Here is a 19710-nt window from a genome sequence, read left to right on the forward strand (position 1 = left end):
TTTAGGAGGTTTTAGCTACCCTGGGCAACTCCGACATTACCGGTGTCATCTATCCTAAGTGCGTCCCTATATTTAAAAAAAAAAAAAAAAGTTTTCCCATAGTCGAATCAGCTATGGAGGCTGGGTAATCATTCCCTGGGATGGAAGGAGTAGTTTCCAGCTTAGCTAAGAGAGCTACTATTCCCGTTGAGGATAGTTGGGTTTTTCAAAGGTCCTATGGACAAAAGAGTACAAGGTTGTACCCTAGGGCTTACAAAGGCAACCAAATGTGTACTTTGCTACCGTCTCTAGTGCGACGGAATATGGGTTTGATGCGTTTGTCTGATACGCATAAGTCAGAAGCTTCCCTGGATACAATCCGGAATAGGATAAGAAGCTTTTAAATTGGATAATTCTTTTATTTCATATTTTTTCCTTCAAGTTTTCAAACTGGGAACATAGTTTTCTCGGTTCCAGTTCACAGGGCTAAGTTCTATGGATGTACGCTCTAAGTCTAAGCTTTTAGCGGTTGCTTGCAAGGGGAAGACCTTGTTAGGACCCGGCTTGATGAAAATAATCTCTTTTGCAATTTAAAAAAAAAAGGGGTCCAAATTTGCCTACTGTTGAATCAAAGGCAGCATGAAGGACGTACCCCCAATCCGGGACCGGACTTGGTTGGGGGCAGACTTTTCGTTTCGCTCAGGTTTGGGTTCGAGTTGTTCAGGTTCCCTGGGCAATGGAAAATAGGTCCCAGGGATACAAGTTAGAGTTCAAAAGTTTTCCTCCCAGAGGCAGTTTTCTGTTTTCAGGATTATCTGTAGACCAGACAAGAAGAGAGGTGTTCTTGCTCTGTGTAAGAGACCTCTCTGACCTGGGAGTAATAGTTCCGGTTCCGATTCAGGAACGGGATCTTGGATTTTATTCCTTTTGTTTGTGGTTCCCAATCAAGGAGGGAACCTTCAGGCCTATTTTAGATCTCAAGAGTCTAAATAAGTTTCTTAGAGTACCGTCGTTCAAGATGGAAACTATTTGTTCCATTCTCCTTTTGGTCCAAGAGGGTCAATTTATGTCAACTGTGGTGTTAAAGGACGCGTACTTGCATGTTCCCATTCACAGGGATCATCACATGTTTCTAAGGTTTGCCTTTTTAGACAGACGCTTCCAATTTGTGGTCCTGCCCTTCGGGTCTTACCATAGCTCCCAGATTTTTCTCAAAGGTTCTGGGTCCTCTGTTGGAGGGCATTGCAGCGGCTCCCTAACGGGACGACATCCTAGTCCAGGCGACATTTTTCAACAAGCAGGATCCCACTCGGAACTGTTGTTATCCTTCCTGCGATCTCTCGGATGGATGGTAAATTTGGATAAGGGTTCCTTTGTCCCAAGTACAAGGGTTACTTCCTGGGAACCATATTAGGTTCTCTATCAATGAAGATTTTGCTAACAGAAGTCAGGAAAGTCAAACATTGTCAATACTTGTCTAGCTCTTCAGTCTACTCCTCAGCTATCAGTAGCTTAGTGCATGGAGTTAATCGGGCTGATGGTGGCGGCAGGACATCTTTCCGTTATTTGGTTCCATCTCAGATCTTTGCAGTTAAGCAGGTTCAGGCATTGGATTGGAATTACACAGATTTGTCTCCTCGAATGCTTCTAGAGCAGGAGACATGGGATTCTCTTCAATCTTGGTTGTCTCTGGATCTTTTTTATTAAGGAATCTGCTTTCGCAGACCACCTTGGGTGATTGTGACTATAGTCGCCAGCCTTCTAGGGTGGAGTCTGGGGGTTTGGACTCAGCCAGATTCTGTTCTTCCTGTAAGCTTTATGTAGTTGAGAGCAATCTACAGTGTTCTCCTGACTTGGCCTCAGTTGGTTTCGGTCCAGTTTGTCAGGTTTCTGTCGGACAAATAACGTCTGTGGCCTACATCAATCATCAGGAAGGAACGGGGAGTTCCTTAGTGATGAAAAAGGTATCCAAAATACTTCTGTGGGCAGAGGTCCATTCTTACTGTCTGTTGGCAATCCACTTCCCAGGGGTGGTCAACTGGGAGGCGGATTTCCTGAGCAGGTGGACCTTCATCCGGGGGAGTGGGAACTCCATCCAGAAGTGTTCTCCAGCTTTTTCCCCCATTTTCTTTTCTTCCTCGCGTCATTGCTTGGCTTATACAGGAGAGGGCATCAGTGATTCTCATATCAACGGCTTAGCCTCGCAGGGTTTGGTATGCAGATCTGGTGGCCATGTCATTTTTGCCACCTTGGAGGTTTCCATGTGAAAGGACAGTCTAATTGATTTTGCTGTCTCTCTCCCCCTCTCTCTTTTGCTGTCTCTCTCTCCATCTCACTATCCCCCTCTCTTTTGCTGTCTCTCTCCCCCCTCTATTTTGCTGTCTCTCTCCCCCTCTCTCTTTTGCTGTCTCTCTCCCCCCTCTCTTTTGCTGTCTCTCTCCCCCCTCTCTTTTGCTGTCTCTCTCTTCCCATCTCTCTTTTGCTGTCTCTCTCTTCCCCTCTCTCTTTTGCTGTCTATCTCCCCCTCTCTCTTCTGCTCTCTCTATCCCCCCCTTTAGAGCTCTCTTTCTCTTAGCAGCCGGCCCTGGCATCTGGCCCCGCCCGGCCACGCCCGGCCACGCCTGCGTCCCGTCCGGTCCCGTCTGCGTCACGCCCGCGTCCACATCACACCCACCCAGCCACGCCCACTCCATCACACAACACCAGGTTAGTTGGAAGGCCAGGTGTGTTTTTCCTCGCGCGCAGTCTCTACACACTTGGCCTTTTATTATATAGGATTTGTTAAAGGGATACTAAACCCATTTTTTTTTCCATCATTCAGATAGAGCATGCAATTTTAAGCAACTTTATAACTAACTCCTACTATCAATTTTTCTTCATTCTCTTGCTATCTTTATTTAAAAATTAAAAAAGCAAGAATTTAATGCTTAGGAGCACCGTGGATAATGCCATGGTAACCCAGTGCACATAGACCTCTCACCTGAGTGGTTGATATGATGATAACCGAGCCCCGGGGGGGATCTAGGTGTAAATCACTCAGCCCACCTCTACTTCTGAAAGAGGTGGTTCCATCCGAACTCTCCGATTGGTCGGATCATTTCCAAAGGGGAGGAGTTGTGTTGTTAAAATGACAGGGGCACATAACTGACATGTCAGTCACATGATGTGCCTCTAGTTCTGTGCGGGTGCACTGCTGTGCCTATTAAACCTGCCAGTCTGGGTGTGAGTCACGACTGGCTGAGCCTGTGAATGAGGATTTGCAGCATACCAGATTGTGGGTGCCAGGGAGATCAAAAATTAAACACCATGAGGTATTATAAAGTTGCACTGTAATATATATATAATTTAAAAAAAAGTTACCAGCCCCCAAAAATGTAATAATATATATATATTAATACATACACACACATAATGCAATATATATATATATATATATATATATATATATATATATATATATATATATATATATATATATACAGTATATATATATATATATATATATATATACACACATATATTGAGTGAGAAGGTACAGGACCATGTGTATTTCAGTCAGAGGTTACAAAGAGTAGTTTATCCCAGTTGTTAAGGGGTAATGTTTTTCTGTTAGCTATCACACCTGTCACTTGTTAATTAGTTTCACCAAACAAAAGAGACTAGAGCGCTAGTAATAATATATATACAACATAACCTTTATTGGTTATTAAAAAAATAGGACATGCAGCAATGTAGAACAAACAGAGATGGGATACCTCTGGCTGGCAGGCTTATGCGTTTCGGCAAAGCCGTAGTCATAGCATACTGATGCCAGCCACAGGTGTGCATTATATACATGATTAGAACAACACCATTGGTTAAAAGTGACATATTGTTAAAAACAACATGCCCAGAGTAAGTTTAACCCCCCACATCCTGGGGGTGAAGAATGGAATACTTATATCATATTAAACATTCACAGTGAACTTTTTATACAGTGCAATAAATAGTGCAATTAATTTGATATATATACACACACATCTGTTCACCATTGTTTGTATATTATTTAACTCAGAAATGAATAGATATTATATAATCCATAGACCATGGTTAACAACCCTACCAATAACTTTTCTTTTTTTGCACAAAGCACAATTGTAAGGAGAAGAGACAGTCTGAAACTATTATACCCTCCTGAGTACTATGCATTATGATATGGTTGTTGTTATTGTATATATACATGCATGTATGTGTACATGGATACCTACATTGAAAACCATCGCAAGTATTTTTCTAGAAGACCCTATCAATTATAGCAAGATTAAACGGAGTGATGATGTACTCTCTAATTATGCGCATAGCACACATAAAAGACAGGTCTGTAAAAGGTAAATCATCTAGTGATTCTGATCATATAGCTTAACTATGTATATATACAGAAACCCATTAGGATTTACAGATATAAATAAGTATACACAACCTATAGCTCCATTTATCTTTGTTAGTCAATAGTCCAGAATAAGAGACATATATATAGATGAAAGGTAGTAATCTTATATCCAGGTGTAGTTTTAATTTTTAAAATTATTTGAGCTTTAATATTTAATTTGACCAGGTGCACTATAAATTGGGACGATGTTAATTAGTCATGTATATATGTGTATATATAACTACACACATATATTCCTTAAGGTATAATCCGTGAATCTCAAACTAAAATTGTAAAACATATATTATCAGCAGAGGCTATATAGTAGGCACGGGATTTTTGAGCTATAAGGGATGGTGAAGGGAAGAAAACAGAACCAGGGTCCAGATTAGAAGATGGTAGATTATTCCTAGTAGTTTATAAGATCGAACTCTGAGTTCAATCCTCTTGGTATTCTAGTATCCATCTTAAAGATCCATAGCATCTCTCTCTTAGATAGTGCTACTTCCCGATCACCTCCTTTTTTTGATCTCAGAACCATGTCTATAGGTTGCCAAGAAAAGCAGGTTAGATCCTTCTTGTGGATTTGGGCGAAGTGGTGCACCAAGGGAGTAGTAGCTTTGCCCACTCTGATGGTGGACAAATGCTCACTAATCCTAGTTCTGATCTCCCTAGTGGTGAGCCCAATGTATTGTTTGCCACATGCTGTGTAGGTTATGCAATAAATTACAAAAGTAGACGTGCAGTTCAGGCAAAAATTAATTTCATAAGTTTTTCCTGTAACCGTGGAAGTAAAGTGTTCTGACATAATCAGATATTCACATGCTCCACATCTGGAGCTACCACATTTGTAGGAGCCTTTGCAACTAAGCCAGGCACTACCTTGAGAAACCGTTTTTGGCAGAACTGTAGGGGATAAGATATTACCCAAAGTTCTGTTTCGTCTGTACGAGCACCTGAGCCCTTCCTTAACACACTGTATGAGTCTATCGTCTGCTACTAACATACCAAAATGATATTTGATAATGTTACAGACTTGCTCATATTGAGCACTATATTCGGTAATGAATGTTACACCTTTCTGCATTCTGTTAGCTTCTTCTGGCCGCTTATCTCTAAGCAAATCACATCTATTTAACCTGTCCACCTCTTTTTGTGCCCTATTCACCACCTTTTTAGGATAGCCTCTCTGAAGGAGGCGTTTTTTTTACTTCCATCATTTGGGTCATACTTTCTCCGGCATCGGAACAATTCCGTTTTGCTCTCATAAGTTGCCCTTTCGCTATCGCATACGGCACGTGTCTCGGGTGGCAACTTTTAGCATGCAGCAGAGAGTTTCCTGATATTGGTTTCCTATATAGGCTCGTCTCAACCAAGCCTTCAGGACTGCCACTTAGTACTATATCCAAAAAATTGATCTTAGTCTGTTGGATCTCACTAGTGAACTTTAAACCAATATCATTAGCATTAAGTCTTCCTAGATCCTCTCCAAATCATCACGATCGCCATGCAAAATTAGGATCAGATCATCTATAAAGCGGCAGTAAAAGATGATACAACTGCGTAGGGGGTTCCTATCTCCAAAGATGTGGGACAGCTCCCACCAACCCATAAATAGGTTGGCGTAGGAGGGGGCAAATTTAGCCCCCATCGCCGTCCCACATCTCTGGAGATAGAACACACCCTCAAACTCAAAAAAGTTATGAGTTAGTAAAAACTCAGCCACCTGCAGTATATATTTTTGAAAATCCCCAGTGAAGGAGAACCAGTTTTTCAGAAAAAAATATAGTGCTTCCATTCCCTTAGAGTGTGGAATAGAGGAGTACAGGGCTGTTACGTCTATAGTAACCCACAGGTAGTCTCCTTCCACCCATGTAACATCTTCTACTAGATTCAGAAGATGCTTAGTGTCCCTCAGAAAACTAGGGAGAGCTTCAACAAATGGATGTAAAATCATGTCCAACCATTCGGACAGCCGTTCGAAAAGTGACCCTATACCACTGACTATCAGACGTCCTTTTATGTCCGTGAGAGACTTATGCACCTTAGGGAGGTGATGGAAAACAGGAGTAACTGAGTAACTGGATGTTCCACAAATATATATGACATGGTATCCTTGTCAATAAAACCACTCTCTACTCCCTCATCCAAAAGGTGCATAAGTTCTCTCTTAAAGCGACAGGTAGGGTTGGCTAGTAGCAATGAATAACAATTTCTGTCATTCAGCTGGCGCAAGGCCTCATTGGTATAATGGGCCCTATTCATTACCACCACTGAGCCACCTTTGTCCGCATTTTTTATGACTAGATACTGATTATTAGCTAGAGAGGACAAAGCCTCCCTTTCAGCCCTGCTCAAATTGTCTGGGGTATTTTTTGTGGAATTGGCAAGAAGCTTGAGGTCACTCTTCACTCTTTTGTAGAATTTCTCTATCACCTGACCCCTACTATGTACTGGGTAAAACTTTGAAGGAGATTTTAAACTTTTTACTCTATTAGTATTTTGCAAAGTTTCAGATCTGTTACTTTCTACTAAAAGAGTGTTGAGTGAAACCAAGTCACAAGATTCAGGAAATGTGAGATTAGTATTTAAGTTGGTAGTATCCCAGTGGGTACCATGTCCTACACTGGGTGACATAGTATCATCGCCTGAGAAATGGCCTTTGAGTGTTATATTACGGATTAACCGATTTACATCAATTACCGTATGAAAAAGATTAAAATTAGTGGTTGGGGGGAACTTCCGGGCGGCGGCCATGATAGGTCGCAAGACTGTCTGCTACTCCAAGTCTCATCATAGTTTTGAATACAATCTTTACAGAACCGCTTCATCAAGTATCACTTTCTGATAGAAATTCTATAACAAAGAAAGCTCTTTCGAATGATACACCTATTTTTGGAATTGGAGCCAGATCCAGCCTACCGGAGCAGATTAAGGGTTGCGGCCCTCTACATAACCCCCGGCAGATAAGCTACATGTCTGTCGTTACGGTGCAGTGAATAACCCGCAAGACACTGCAGGACCTTTGATATACTTCAATTAGAATCAACACTTTCTAAGCCTATTCCTTACAACTATTACTTACAGGAAAGATTTCTGGAAACTTTAGTACCTTCCTCACCAATACGCACCCTACTAAAGATGGCGTTTGGCGCTGAAAAAATACTGGCAGCTGTGACAAGGATGCTGCAGGACCATCATATGCAGATAAAAAAGTCCTGGGAAGCCGAGTATAGTGGCCTACGAGAGCTGATTAGACAGGTAGGGCATCACCATATGAAGTCCAGAGACCATACAGAGAACACCGATAAAACTGCAAGCCTTCGGGAGCCTACTGCTAGTCTGTCAGACATAACACCTCAAACCCAGGCCCTGACTGTGGCTGTGGCGCACCTGAAAAGACCCGCTGAGAGCTCCTCAGCCATGGATGATTTGCCAGATGCTGCTCAGATCACTGGGGTGAGGCAAATACAAGTCTCCAAGACGCAGCCGATCGCGTCTGAAATAGCAGGTGCGGTCGGCGCGGAAGACACCGCTACATTCTCTGGCCCTGAAACAACTCACCTAGCACTCCACTTTAGCGATCCCGGAGAGAGGTGGGTGAAAGAGGGGTCGCTAACACAGGCTGAGATGGATCCTGCATGTTACCTGAAGAGCGCTTTTGCAGAGCCCTGGGCAGCAGCGGTGAGGCTCTCGGTTATACATAGCTGCCTCCTGATGAACAGGGTGAGTTTGAGAGGAATGCGTTCAATCCGGGACACCGCTTGGGGATCTTATTGTCAGGCCATAGACGGTGGGGACATACTTCACGGCTGCCGACTCTTTGACCCTGGAGGCTATTACCCATGTTCTCTTCCCTTTCCAAGCCTGCCATTACGCTGAATTTTTATTAGGTGACGGAAAGGTTTTTTTTTTATGGGCTGACAGGACATGGCCGCAGCATACAGAGTTCCACATTAACTGTTACTTTTCTTTGGATGGATTGGAACTTGATGTTAGTGTATAATTACCATAAAAATAGACTCCATACTATGCACAGCTCTAGCCTTATACTTTTGTTTATGATATACCTTTAAGCAGGGACTTGAGCTATTTAGGTCTACCTAAATGTTCATTGCTGGACCGGGCTTAGCTACTGTAACTGGACTTGCATGGATCAGCCACATTCCGGCACTGCAAGTTTCTCTGTGCATGTCTGTTCCCCCCCTTAACCCTTCACTCATATTCCACTAGTGCTCTGTTTGTTATGCCGATAAAATGTGACTACAACATACCTGCTTAACTATTAGTGAGGGGGAATGTTAGAGATATATACATTTGTCGGGCTATAATATGTCCTAAGCTACTGGACCCTGGGGTATCCTAGGTCCGCTAATTTCCCTCCCACGTTAGTCCCTGTTTTATTGCGTGGGGTCAAGGCAATATTGGGTGGAGTTGAGGATAGCACTATTAGTAATTCCCTGCATATAGCCTCCAATAGCATATTGGTGTTTATACATTTCAGCTCTAGGGGCTTAATTGTTAGACTTGCATAACCCACTCATTTAACCCTTACACCTTGGTTTGCCTTACTGCCTAATATATAATATAGCTTAACAAAATGGATCTACATATCCCAGTTTGAAGGTACTTGTGTTTCTAAAACTTTTATAATAGTTATACGTTCCAAGGGATAAAATTCTGCACACCTCCCCTTAATAAAGTGCTAGATAGTGTTCCTAAGATTTTATGGTCCGCTACCCTAGTATAAAAATTATGAGTCCTGGAATTTTGCATAACTTTATAGGCATATTTGCTTAGCCATGTAACAGTTTATGTGGCCTTTCAATTTGGTGTTGGCAAGTACCCCCCTTCTATCTAACAAAACACATTTATTTTGTGCCTGCCTGCCTCTTATAGACAGTATTATTTGAACTAAAAGTATTTTATATTTGTATAATTCCTGTAAAAGTTTAAAGTGTTGTCTCATCTCTCATAAGCATTGTTACAACTATATGTTCTCTACCTACTTCAATGCATTTGGGGTCCAAAAGTGGCCTATTTTGTTATTTTCTTGTCCCCCCTAAAAATCCCTATAGTGTCTTACATTCTTTTTCAGGAGGTCCAAGAGAGGCCTCTTTTTTTTTTCAAAAAGGGAAACCATTGTTTGTGATTTTATTCTATAGTTCAAGGGGACACTCCTTAAATTGAAAATCTGAGGTTACTTTATATTGGTACCATCGAGTGATTAACCATCTCCATATTGTGAAACTTAATATCTCTATTGTATGGTGTTTGTTATGTACCAAATGTGAATGGTGCTTTGTAATGTTTGAATATTCCTCAATAAAAAAAAATAAAAAAAAAAAATTAGTGGTTGGTACAAATACCAAACCAAGGCTCAATACACGTATTTGGGCATCAGATAATACTATGTCTGAAAGATTTATGACACAAGTAATTTGTATTTTGTTTGGTTCCTCGTCTCTCTTAAACTGTATCCTGTTTTCTCCTGACCTGATGCCCCCCCCCCCCCCCGTCTGGGTTGCTCTGGGGCAAGGAAAAAACCTGTTGCAGGTGTTCCTGACCAACGTCAGAATTAACGGGTTTACCTAGTCTCTTAGTATCGACATCCTTTACTTCCATTTGGGCCTTTGCTGGTTCACTAGCTTTATATTTGCTCCCTGTATCTCTCTGTTTTTTTAATCTGATCAGATCCTGAGCTCCTATGTGGTGCTGCCTGGGTAGCTGTTGCCTCAACTTGATTATGTTTGAGGATACCCCTATGTGGTGTCATCTCATCTCCACTAGTACTGTCTCCTGACTCTGCCTCGGTGTCTGAAAATGTCACTTGTGTTTGTCTCCTGCCTCTTCTGTTACGTCTCCCTCTGCTGCGATTTTGTTGTCTGCGAACTTGCGTTCGCCTAGTGCGGTTCCAAACATACACTAAATCTGTATCATTGTCTGTCTGATCACGGATATACTTATTGTGTTTAACATTGATGACTGATTTCTTGGCCTCAGCTATAGTGTCTCTTAAAACTGTTTCAAATCTACCATAGTCTATGTCATTTCTTCTAGAGTTAAGTTCAGTTTGTATTTCACATATATTCTCCCTAACATAGGATAACATTTTTGATTTATAGTCACAAAGCAATATCATTAGTCTCACAGAACATTCTGTTAATATCACATTCCAAGCTTCAATGAATTCAGAGTCTTTTGTGTCAAATGTTGGGTACTTGTTTATCCTTAACCCCCTTGGGACAATACATAATTCAATATATTTATTCATTGACCAAATGTCCCATTGTAGTTTTATCTCTCTGATCTTAAGCTTTTCCATATCATCAAAGAGTTCCCCTAAAGAGGAATAAGCTTTGTCGGTTGAAACAATTCTGGAGAGTTCTGTATCCGGTTCACCCCCAGTCTCTATTGGTTGTAATGAAAAATATTGTACTACTACTTGATTATCCATAGTGGTTTCTCCCTGCATGTTAGGTGCTGACCCCTCAAGCGCTGCCTGATGCGCTTGTAAATACAAAAAAACAAAAGAGAAATTGAGGGAACCAATCACCCAAACAGTAATAATGCTTTAAAGTCCTGTAACACAAACACCACAGATAAATTTCTATGGTGTACCCAGAGAAATTAGCACAGTCTTTCAGAGATCGTCGGCATAGTGTGAGTATAATGTGTACTACGATACAGTCTCACCTCTACTCGGGAGCCCAGAGGATATACTCAATGGAGAGCCGTCCGTCTAATTCATTCCGTCTGCAAACTGTATCAGCAATACTTATGCTTTCACCCGCTGCTACCGTTGTCCAACCGGAACTTTTCCAGAGGCGCTGTGTATATACGCCCACCAGGGGGCGTGTCCAAGTTTACACCAAGCAGTCCTCCAACCGGATGGTTAGGTAGTAGTTGCGATCACCGTCATACCGGGTCTCCACCAATCCACGAGCTGCTCCTCAAAGCCATACCTTCCCAACAACAGCACCGCAGCTCCATTGTTAATTAGGCCCAGGGCTATATAATAGCTCTTAGAAAGCAGGGAGATGTCTCAGTATCAGGCTGCACAGGGAGGGTTCACGTGCAGACCTGTAAAGTACCTGTTACTGTATGTATGTATGCATGCAAGTTAAAGGTCTGGTGTAAAAAAAATATATTTTTTAAATGACTGTGAATGTCTGTTTTCACTGGAGCCAGAGGAGCTGGACGAGCAATAGTAGTTAGGGAATCTACTGTTATTTAGACTTCTTGCTACAGGCTACCTCAGTGCAGCAGGAGACTAACAGGCAAGCTGCAGCTGCCATAGTAGCCCAACAGGAAACTAACAGGCTCCTAGCTATGCAAATTGGAACTTTAAGTGAAAAACAGACAGACATTCACAGTCATTTACAAAATAAAACAATTTTCTCACCAAACCTTTAACTAGCATGCAGACAGGTACTTAACAGGTCTCCACGTGCTCCATCCCTGTGCAGCCTGATACTGAGATCTCTCCCTGCTTTCTCAGAGCTATTATATAGCCCTGGGCCTAATTAACAAGTAACAGGTGTGCTAGCTAACAGAAAACATTAACCCCTTAACAACCAGAATAGAATGGTCCTGTACCCTGCACAATATATATATATATATATATATATATATATATATATATATATATATATACTGTACATACACATACATACAGTATATAACAGAAGTGAGAACACCCCTGGGCAATATCACTTAAAAATCAAATTATTCAAAATTGTATCACCTCTCAATAATTGTTTTATTTCTAAGTTGACAAGTAGAGTATTTCCTATTATAAACAATCAAAAACAAATACTTTAGAAAGATTATATTGAAAATACAGGCCCCAAAGTAGAAATTGAATGCAACAAAAGTGAATACACCTGTGGTCACTGACACACAAGTTAGATCACTGAAACAAAATTGATTACACCTATGATTTCCAATCAGCCTAATTGCATGAGCATAGTTACCAGAACAGTCTAATTTTTTGACCAATGGGCTGTGTCTATCTACAAGTTTGCATCATGTATCCACATGGAAAAGAATTGTCAGAGGAATTAAAATATCTGATGGCGAGACTTCACAAAGATGGAAAAGGATACAGGAAGAATGGTGATCAACTAAAAATCAATCAAAACGCAGTTGCAGCAGTAATCAGGAGGTATAGATCGATACACAGTGCCAAAAATCAGAGCCCCCGTGGCTGTCCTCCTAAAATGACGCCACGGACAGAGCGCTACTTGCACAATCTAGCTCTGAAAAACAGGCAAGTGCTTCAGATTTGGCTCAGGGATTATCGATAGAAATTGGAGTTTATGTGACAGCTCAGACAGTGCTAAGGGCATTGCATAATGTCAACTTCTATGGACAGCATCCAAGGAAAAAACCCTTGCTTGCACTTCAGGACAAACTGCAAGATTAAACTTTGCTAAACAACATGAAAAGCCTGATGAATACTGGGAGCACATTATTTAGTAAGATGGGCAAGACCAAGATACAATTTTTCGACTAAAATGGGGTGCGGCATGTTTGGTGTGAACCTGGTCAGGATTATTACAATGAATGCATAATCCCAACAATGAATCATGGAGGTGGGAGTGTGACGAGGAGAAACAAGTGAAAATTATGACCTGGCCAAGTATGTCACCTGAGTTGAATCCAGAAGAGCACCTTTGGGGTATTTTAAAGAGAATGGTAGAGCAACACAACCCCTCCAGCAAAGAGCAGCTGAAAAAAATTATCTCTGAAGAAGGGCAGAACATCTCTACAGAAATTTGTACAACACTGGTTTCCTCCATGCCAAGGAGGATTGAGTCTGTCATCAAAAATATGGACATGCAGAGTATTGATAAAAGTAAAATTTCCGGCTTTGGGGCCGGTATTTTTAATATAGTAATTCTAAACTGTTAGTTTTTAATTTTACATAAGAGCAAATACCCTACTGTAGGTTATACCATTTTGAATCATTTGACATTTAAGTGATATTGCACTGGGGTGTACTCACTTCTGTTGTATACTGTATATACAGTGCTTTTCTGTAAAAGAAAAGGTGACGGTACTCAAAAAAAAGGTGCCGGTACTCACTGATTTTTGATTGACATATTCTGCTCAGTAGCATTGTGTCATGAAAATAAAGGTATCATATTGTAAAGACATCCTTGGTGCTGTGGTCTATTTGGATACTTTGATTGACTTGGGGTATGCAGTAATCCCTTACAACTTGCATCATTACTAAAATTGGAGATAAGTCTGCTGAGCTTATTGATTGATTCTGTAAAAACAAAGGTGCCGGTACTCACTGATTTTTTATTGACATATTCTGCTCAGTAACTTTGAGAATAGCAAAGGGACAAGATTATTTACAATATTCAATGTATTTTGCAGTTCCCTCTTGTGAAAACTAGAGTATTTACATGATTATTGTAATATTACATTATTACAACTATTACCTCTTATGAGTTAAGCTATCTGCCGGACAGATAGCTTAGTATGCTAAGGCTAAGCCCCGGCAAGGTCCACTCAGCCTTATATCCTTCCAAGGTAGATAAAATGAGCAGCGCCTTGAGACCCTTACGGGTGATTAGCCGCGCTTTACAAGTACCCAATACATACATACATACAGAGGTGGGGGTACTCAGTACCGGTGAGTACACCCACAAAAAGCCCTGTGTGTGTATATATATATATATATATATATATATATATATATATATATATATCTATATAAACAGTCCATATAGAATGGCACACACCAACCATCAACAACCGCCAAGTGCACCGCTAGACATCCAGTAATTCCCGTGTGTATCCAGGATTAGTAACTTCCTCAATGGTTACACAAGCAGGCAACACAGGCACAAGTTCTGCTTAAAAAACTTTTATTAACAAGAACAATATTGTCCCAAAGCGATAACATTTCAGCTCCCAGTGGAGCCTTTATCAAATGGAGGCCAGAAGTGACATCATATATATAAAAAAATTAAAAAGAACATTTTTTATGTAAAGAAATTGGAATGTAAAATATGTGCAACGCGCTTCAGGTTTTGCGCTGTAGGTCTAACGCGGTGTCAGCTTAGCACACATAAATAATTAGTTATCTTAAGGCGCGTTATGTAAATATTAAATATAAAATATTGAAAAAATATGAATAATAATTTGTATAGTTATTGTAAATTATACATATATATTCTATTGATTTTTTTATTTTTAAGTACATCTATAATAATTATTTACATTAATTAATATTTTTCAGTATTTTATCATTAATAAATACATTATGCACCTCACATGAAGAATTAGTTTACTCCCGTCAGGCTTATGTGTGCAAAACCCAACAGGAATACACTAATTTTACAATATTGAAAAAGATTAATAATTAATGTAAATAATTATTATAGATGTACTTAAAAAATCTAAAAAAACACACAAAACAATAGAATATATATGTATATTTTACATGAACTATAATAATTATTAATTCTTATTATTTTTTTCAATATTTTATATTTAATATTTACATAACGTGTCTTAAGATAACGAAATAATTCTTCATGTGCGCTAACCCGACACTGCATTAGACCTACAGTGTGAAACCTGAAGCATATTATGCATATTTTACATTCCAATTTTCTTCACATAGAAAATAAGTTATTTTTATTTTTAAATATATATTTCTATATATCTCTAATGATGTTAAAGGGATACTAACCCCAAATCTTTTCTTTCATGATTCACATAGAGCATACAATTTTAAGCAACTTTCTAATTTACTCCTATTATCAATTTATCTTTGTTCTCATGTTATCTTGATTTGAAAAAGCAGTAATGAAAGATTAGGAGCAGGCCCATTTTTAGTTCAGCACCTGGGTAGCACTTGCTAATTGGTTTGCTACATTTAGCCACAAATCAGCAAGTGCTACCCAGGTGCTGAACAAAAAATGGGCTGGCTCTAAAGCTTACAGTACTGCTTTTTCAAATCAAGATAGCATGAGAACAAAGAAAAATTGATAATAGGAGTAAATTAGAAAATTGCTTAAAATCTCATGCTCTATCTGAATCATGAAAGAAAAAAATTGGGTTTAGTATCCCTTTAATGTAAAATATATATCTATACCTATATATCTATATGAATATACTGTATATAAAGGTATGGGTATATATATATATATAAAACTCGGAAGGGGACTGCACTCTCAGACTAGATTGGGTACACATCCTATGACCCTGCAACATACTCAGCTCTGGGTGCAAATAGCACTCTCAGGAAGCTGTGCTGTCTCCAGAGTCACAGGCAGTCAACCCCAGAGAAGTATGGGTGCAAGGCCCATAGGGAAAATTACAAAATAAATTAATACAACACACAGAGAAAGTCCAGCACTGATTTACAAGCTCTCAGCTAAGATTAAAAGCAAAACTGGAAGAGTTAGTTACTGCATCTGGCCAAATGGGACAAGCCCAGGTACCACGTCAAGGTCTCTCCCAAAACCTGGGTCCCTAAACAGCCAAACAATGCAAGCTCTCAAACAAACTGGAAACAAGTGAAGGGTGCACAGACTTATGTACACACCCTAGACACATAAAAAACTCGGAAGTGGACTGCACTCTCAGACTGGACTGGGTACACATCCCATGAACCTGCAACATGCACAGCCCTAGGTGCTCAATAGCACTCTCAGCAAGCTGCACTGTCCCCAGAGTCCCAGGCAGTTAACCCCAGACAGGTCTGGGTGCAAAGCCCATAGGGAAAAATACAAAACAAATTAATACAGCACACATAGGAAGCCCAGCACTCACTTACAAGCACTCAGCTAAGATTAAAAGCAAAAATGGAAGCGTTAGTAATCTATTTAAAATAAAAATACAATTTTCCTTTATGTGAAGAACATTGGAATGTGAGATATTAATAACTGCTGTCGGTTTAATGCTGTGGTTTTAATATGGCGTCGGGTTAGTGCTTGAGCAATAAATGAAGTCTATGCGGGGTATAAGTTAGTGCGGTCACAATATCTGAAGTCCTTTAGTTAATGCGCATCAGATTTCACTCAAGCACACAATTTTTACTTACAACTTGTAATACGCACGCTAACCCGTGTTTGCAAAAACGTCTTGCAGTTATCGCTCGAGCGAAAGCGCTAAATAGTACACTCACGGCAATCACAGGCAGACAGGTTCTCTAGTTGAGAACTTTGTCTGTGATTTGAATAAATGTCAATATATAAATATATCTCACTGGACTGGACTTTCATCTGTTTATTGACTCCCTGTTGTAATGGACTTAGAAGTAGTTTCTGAAATGAACTTTGTCTAGGCCTTTCAGATAGGTATTTCTCTGTTAATACGTTTTTTGTGTTAGAAAGGAATTATTATGTTCAGTACCATTATGTCATGCTGATTGTGTGAAATGTATTTCTATATTCCTGAACTTTAAATAAAAGATCTATAAACAAATGCTGAAAGCATAGCTATTGATCATTAGTTGACATGGGATCTTAAAAATGTTCTCGACATTCATATCCTTAAACTTCACATTTGCCAAAACTTTTTTTGGAACAAAGTGATTTTAATACTAGAGGGTCAGTATGTGAATGTTACCCAATAACTAACTTTTTTGTCAACTCCTTGGCAGGTCCGCCATGATGCTATAGCTGCTCACCAGAAGCTGGTGCTCCAGGCTCTCTTTGAGAAGTGGGATAATGAATGTACTGGTTTCCTCAATTTTGAAGAGGTGGAGGCTGTTTTGTCCAAATACAAAGAGGGAATGGAATCAGAGGTCATAGCCAAAGGTACCTAAGCACCTGATAAATTAATAACTTCAGATTCTTTTTTTTATGTTTTAAAGGGACATTCTACAAAAGAATTTGTAATTGTTTTAAAAGATAGCTAATCCCTTTATTAGTCATTATCCAGTTTTGCATAACCAACACTGCTATATTAATGTACTTTTTACCTCTGTGATTACCTTTTATATAAGCATCTACTGACAGCCCCCTGATCACATGACTTTTTATTTATTATCTATTAACTTGCATTTAGTACTGTGTTGTGCTAAATCTTAAATAGCTCATTGGGTGTGAACACAAAGTTATCTATATGGCCCACATGAACTAGCAGTCTCCTGTTGTGAAAAGCTAATAAAAAATCATGTGATAAGAGGCTGTATGTAGTGGCTTAGAAACAGGCAGCAATTTAGAGGTTTAAGTGCTATAAAGTATATTAATATAACAATGTTGGTTGTGAAAAGCTGGGTAATGGGTAGTAAAGGCGTTATCTATCTTTTAACTTGTCCCCTATTTATAATGAAATACCATGTACAACAAATTCACTCATTCAGTGTGTCTTAACATATATTTACATTCACTGTCACATGCTATCCAATTAGTTTAATGTCCACTACATCACTATCACATCTTACGCTAATGTGTTTACCAAAACAACAATTTCAATCACTGTCAGCTGCTAGTAAATATGTAAATGTAAAAAAGATATCAGTTTATTACTTTATATCATACAAAATGAAGATAGATGTCAAATAACTCTATATGATACACATATTATTCGACTTTTAAACCTATCAAGCAGACCAATTAGAAGTTAGTTTGCTGTCAGTAAACTGACCAAGCTAGGCTGCCTACAAGGCAATAATGTACATTAAATAATTTGCCAAAGATGATTAAAGTTTTTTTTTTTAATTTGCATCTAAAAGATGGTATTTAACCCCCATTTCACACTCTATGCTAAAGCTATTTTTTTGTTGCACATCAATTTCAGTGCTGCTCTGTGAGGCACCCAAACAAATTATACCTTGAAGTTTTTCAGCACGCCATAAAAATACCTTAGCATAGTTTGCTTAAAGCGACAGTCAACATTAAACTCTCATTATTCAGATAGGCCATGCAATTTTAATCAACTTTCCAATTTACTTTCATCATCAAATTTGCTTTGTTCTCTTGGTATTCTTTGTTGAAAGCAAAACCTTGGTCGGCTCATATGCTAATTTCTAAATCCTTGAAGGCCGCCTCTTATCTCAGTTCATTTTGTCAGTTTTTCACAGCTAGACAGTGCTAGTTCATGTGTTCCATATAGATAACATTGTGCTCCCTGTGGAGTTATTTATGAGTGAGCACTGATTGGCTAAAATGTAAGTCTTTCAAATAAACTGAAATAAGGGGGCAGTCTGCAGAGGCTTAGATACAAGGTAATCACAGAGGTAAAAAGTGTATTAATATAACGGTGTTGGTTATGCAAAACTGGGGAATATGTAATAAAGGGATTATCTATCTTTTTAAACAATAAAAATTCTGGAGTAGACTGTTCCTTTAAATACCCAACGATGGGCTAGATTACGAGTGCCGCGCTAACTGTTGAGCGCAAGCGATAAGAGGTATATCGCGGCTCTTTCCACAGGTATATATAAGTCTAAATGTGGGAGGGCACTCACAGGACTTGAACTGAAACAAAGAACAGTATAATTTTATTTCCAAGTTAATTTCACATTAATTGTAGATGTCGACGTTTCAACCCCTTTATGGGCCTTCTTCAAGACAATATTTAATCTCTAAAGTATGTGTGGTTGGGGGTAAGGTGCTCCGGATCCCCACAGCACAGGTACACCTGGACTGGGGTGCTGGTTCCATGGCTGTGGAGATGGGTGTCATGGGCCATTTGCCAGCCGAAGTGCTGCTAGGAAATGACTTGGGTCATCTTGCAATGATAGTAATAGTAGACTACGCTACCCGGTACCCGGAGGCAATCCCCCTGGCCAACATCCAGGCAGAGTAGCCGATGCCCTGTTCCAGATCTTTGCCATATTGGATTTTCCCCAGGAAATTTCTAGGACCAATGGACTCAGTTTACTGCTGAGCTCACCCAGTAGCTATGGTGGCTTTGCGGGATAAAACCTCTACCGAGCTCCCCATACCACCCCCAGACTAATGGGTTATGTGAGAGGTTTAATGGGACACTGAAGCAACTGCTTCGGACATTCTCTGTCTCTCACAGGGACTGGGAGAGATACCTGCCGCACCTCTTTTTGCTTACAGGGAGGCACCACAGGAATCTACCGGATTTTCTCTAAGACCTGCTTAGAGCCCACTGGGAAGGGTCAGTTGGGGAGGAGGGACCCTCCATTGTAGGATATGTCCTAGAATTCAGGGACCGACTGAAGGACCTCGCTGCCACAGTGCAGGAGAACCTTCAGATCGCCCAGGGTAGGCACAATCGCACCCTAGAAGTAGGCTTGGTAGGGACCCAATCGAGTAGTAGAACAGCTTTGTGATACTACCTATGTGGTAGCCAAATGTTCAGATGAACAAGTTTGC

The 19710-nt window shown here is 39.9% G+C and overlaps 1 protein-coding gene across 1 annotated transcript in view; it reads left to right on the plus strand.

Moving 5' to 3' along the window:
- Window positions 1-19710, plus strand: part of EFCAB5 (EF-hand calcium binding domain 5) — a 208160-nt gene that overhangs the window by 107097 nt on the left and 81353 nt on the right. Inside the window, exon 12 of the mRNA XM_053705221.1 lies at window positions 17019-17175. Coding sequence (XP_053561196.1) covers window positions 17019-17175 — 157 coding nt within the window. The remainder of the gene's footprint in view (window positions 1-17018; window positions 17176-19710) is intronic.

This window comes from Bombina bombina, chromosome 3 (assembly GCF_027579735.1).
Source record: "Bombina bombina isolate aBomBom1 chromosome 3, aBomBom1.pri, whole genome shotgun sequence".
NCBI classification, from domain to species: Eukaryota; Metazoa; Chordata; class Amphibia; order Anura; family Bombinatoridae; genus Bombina; species Bombina bombina.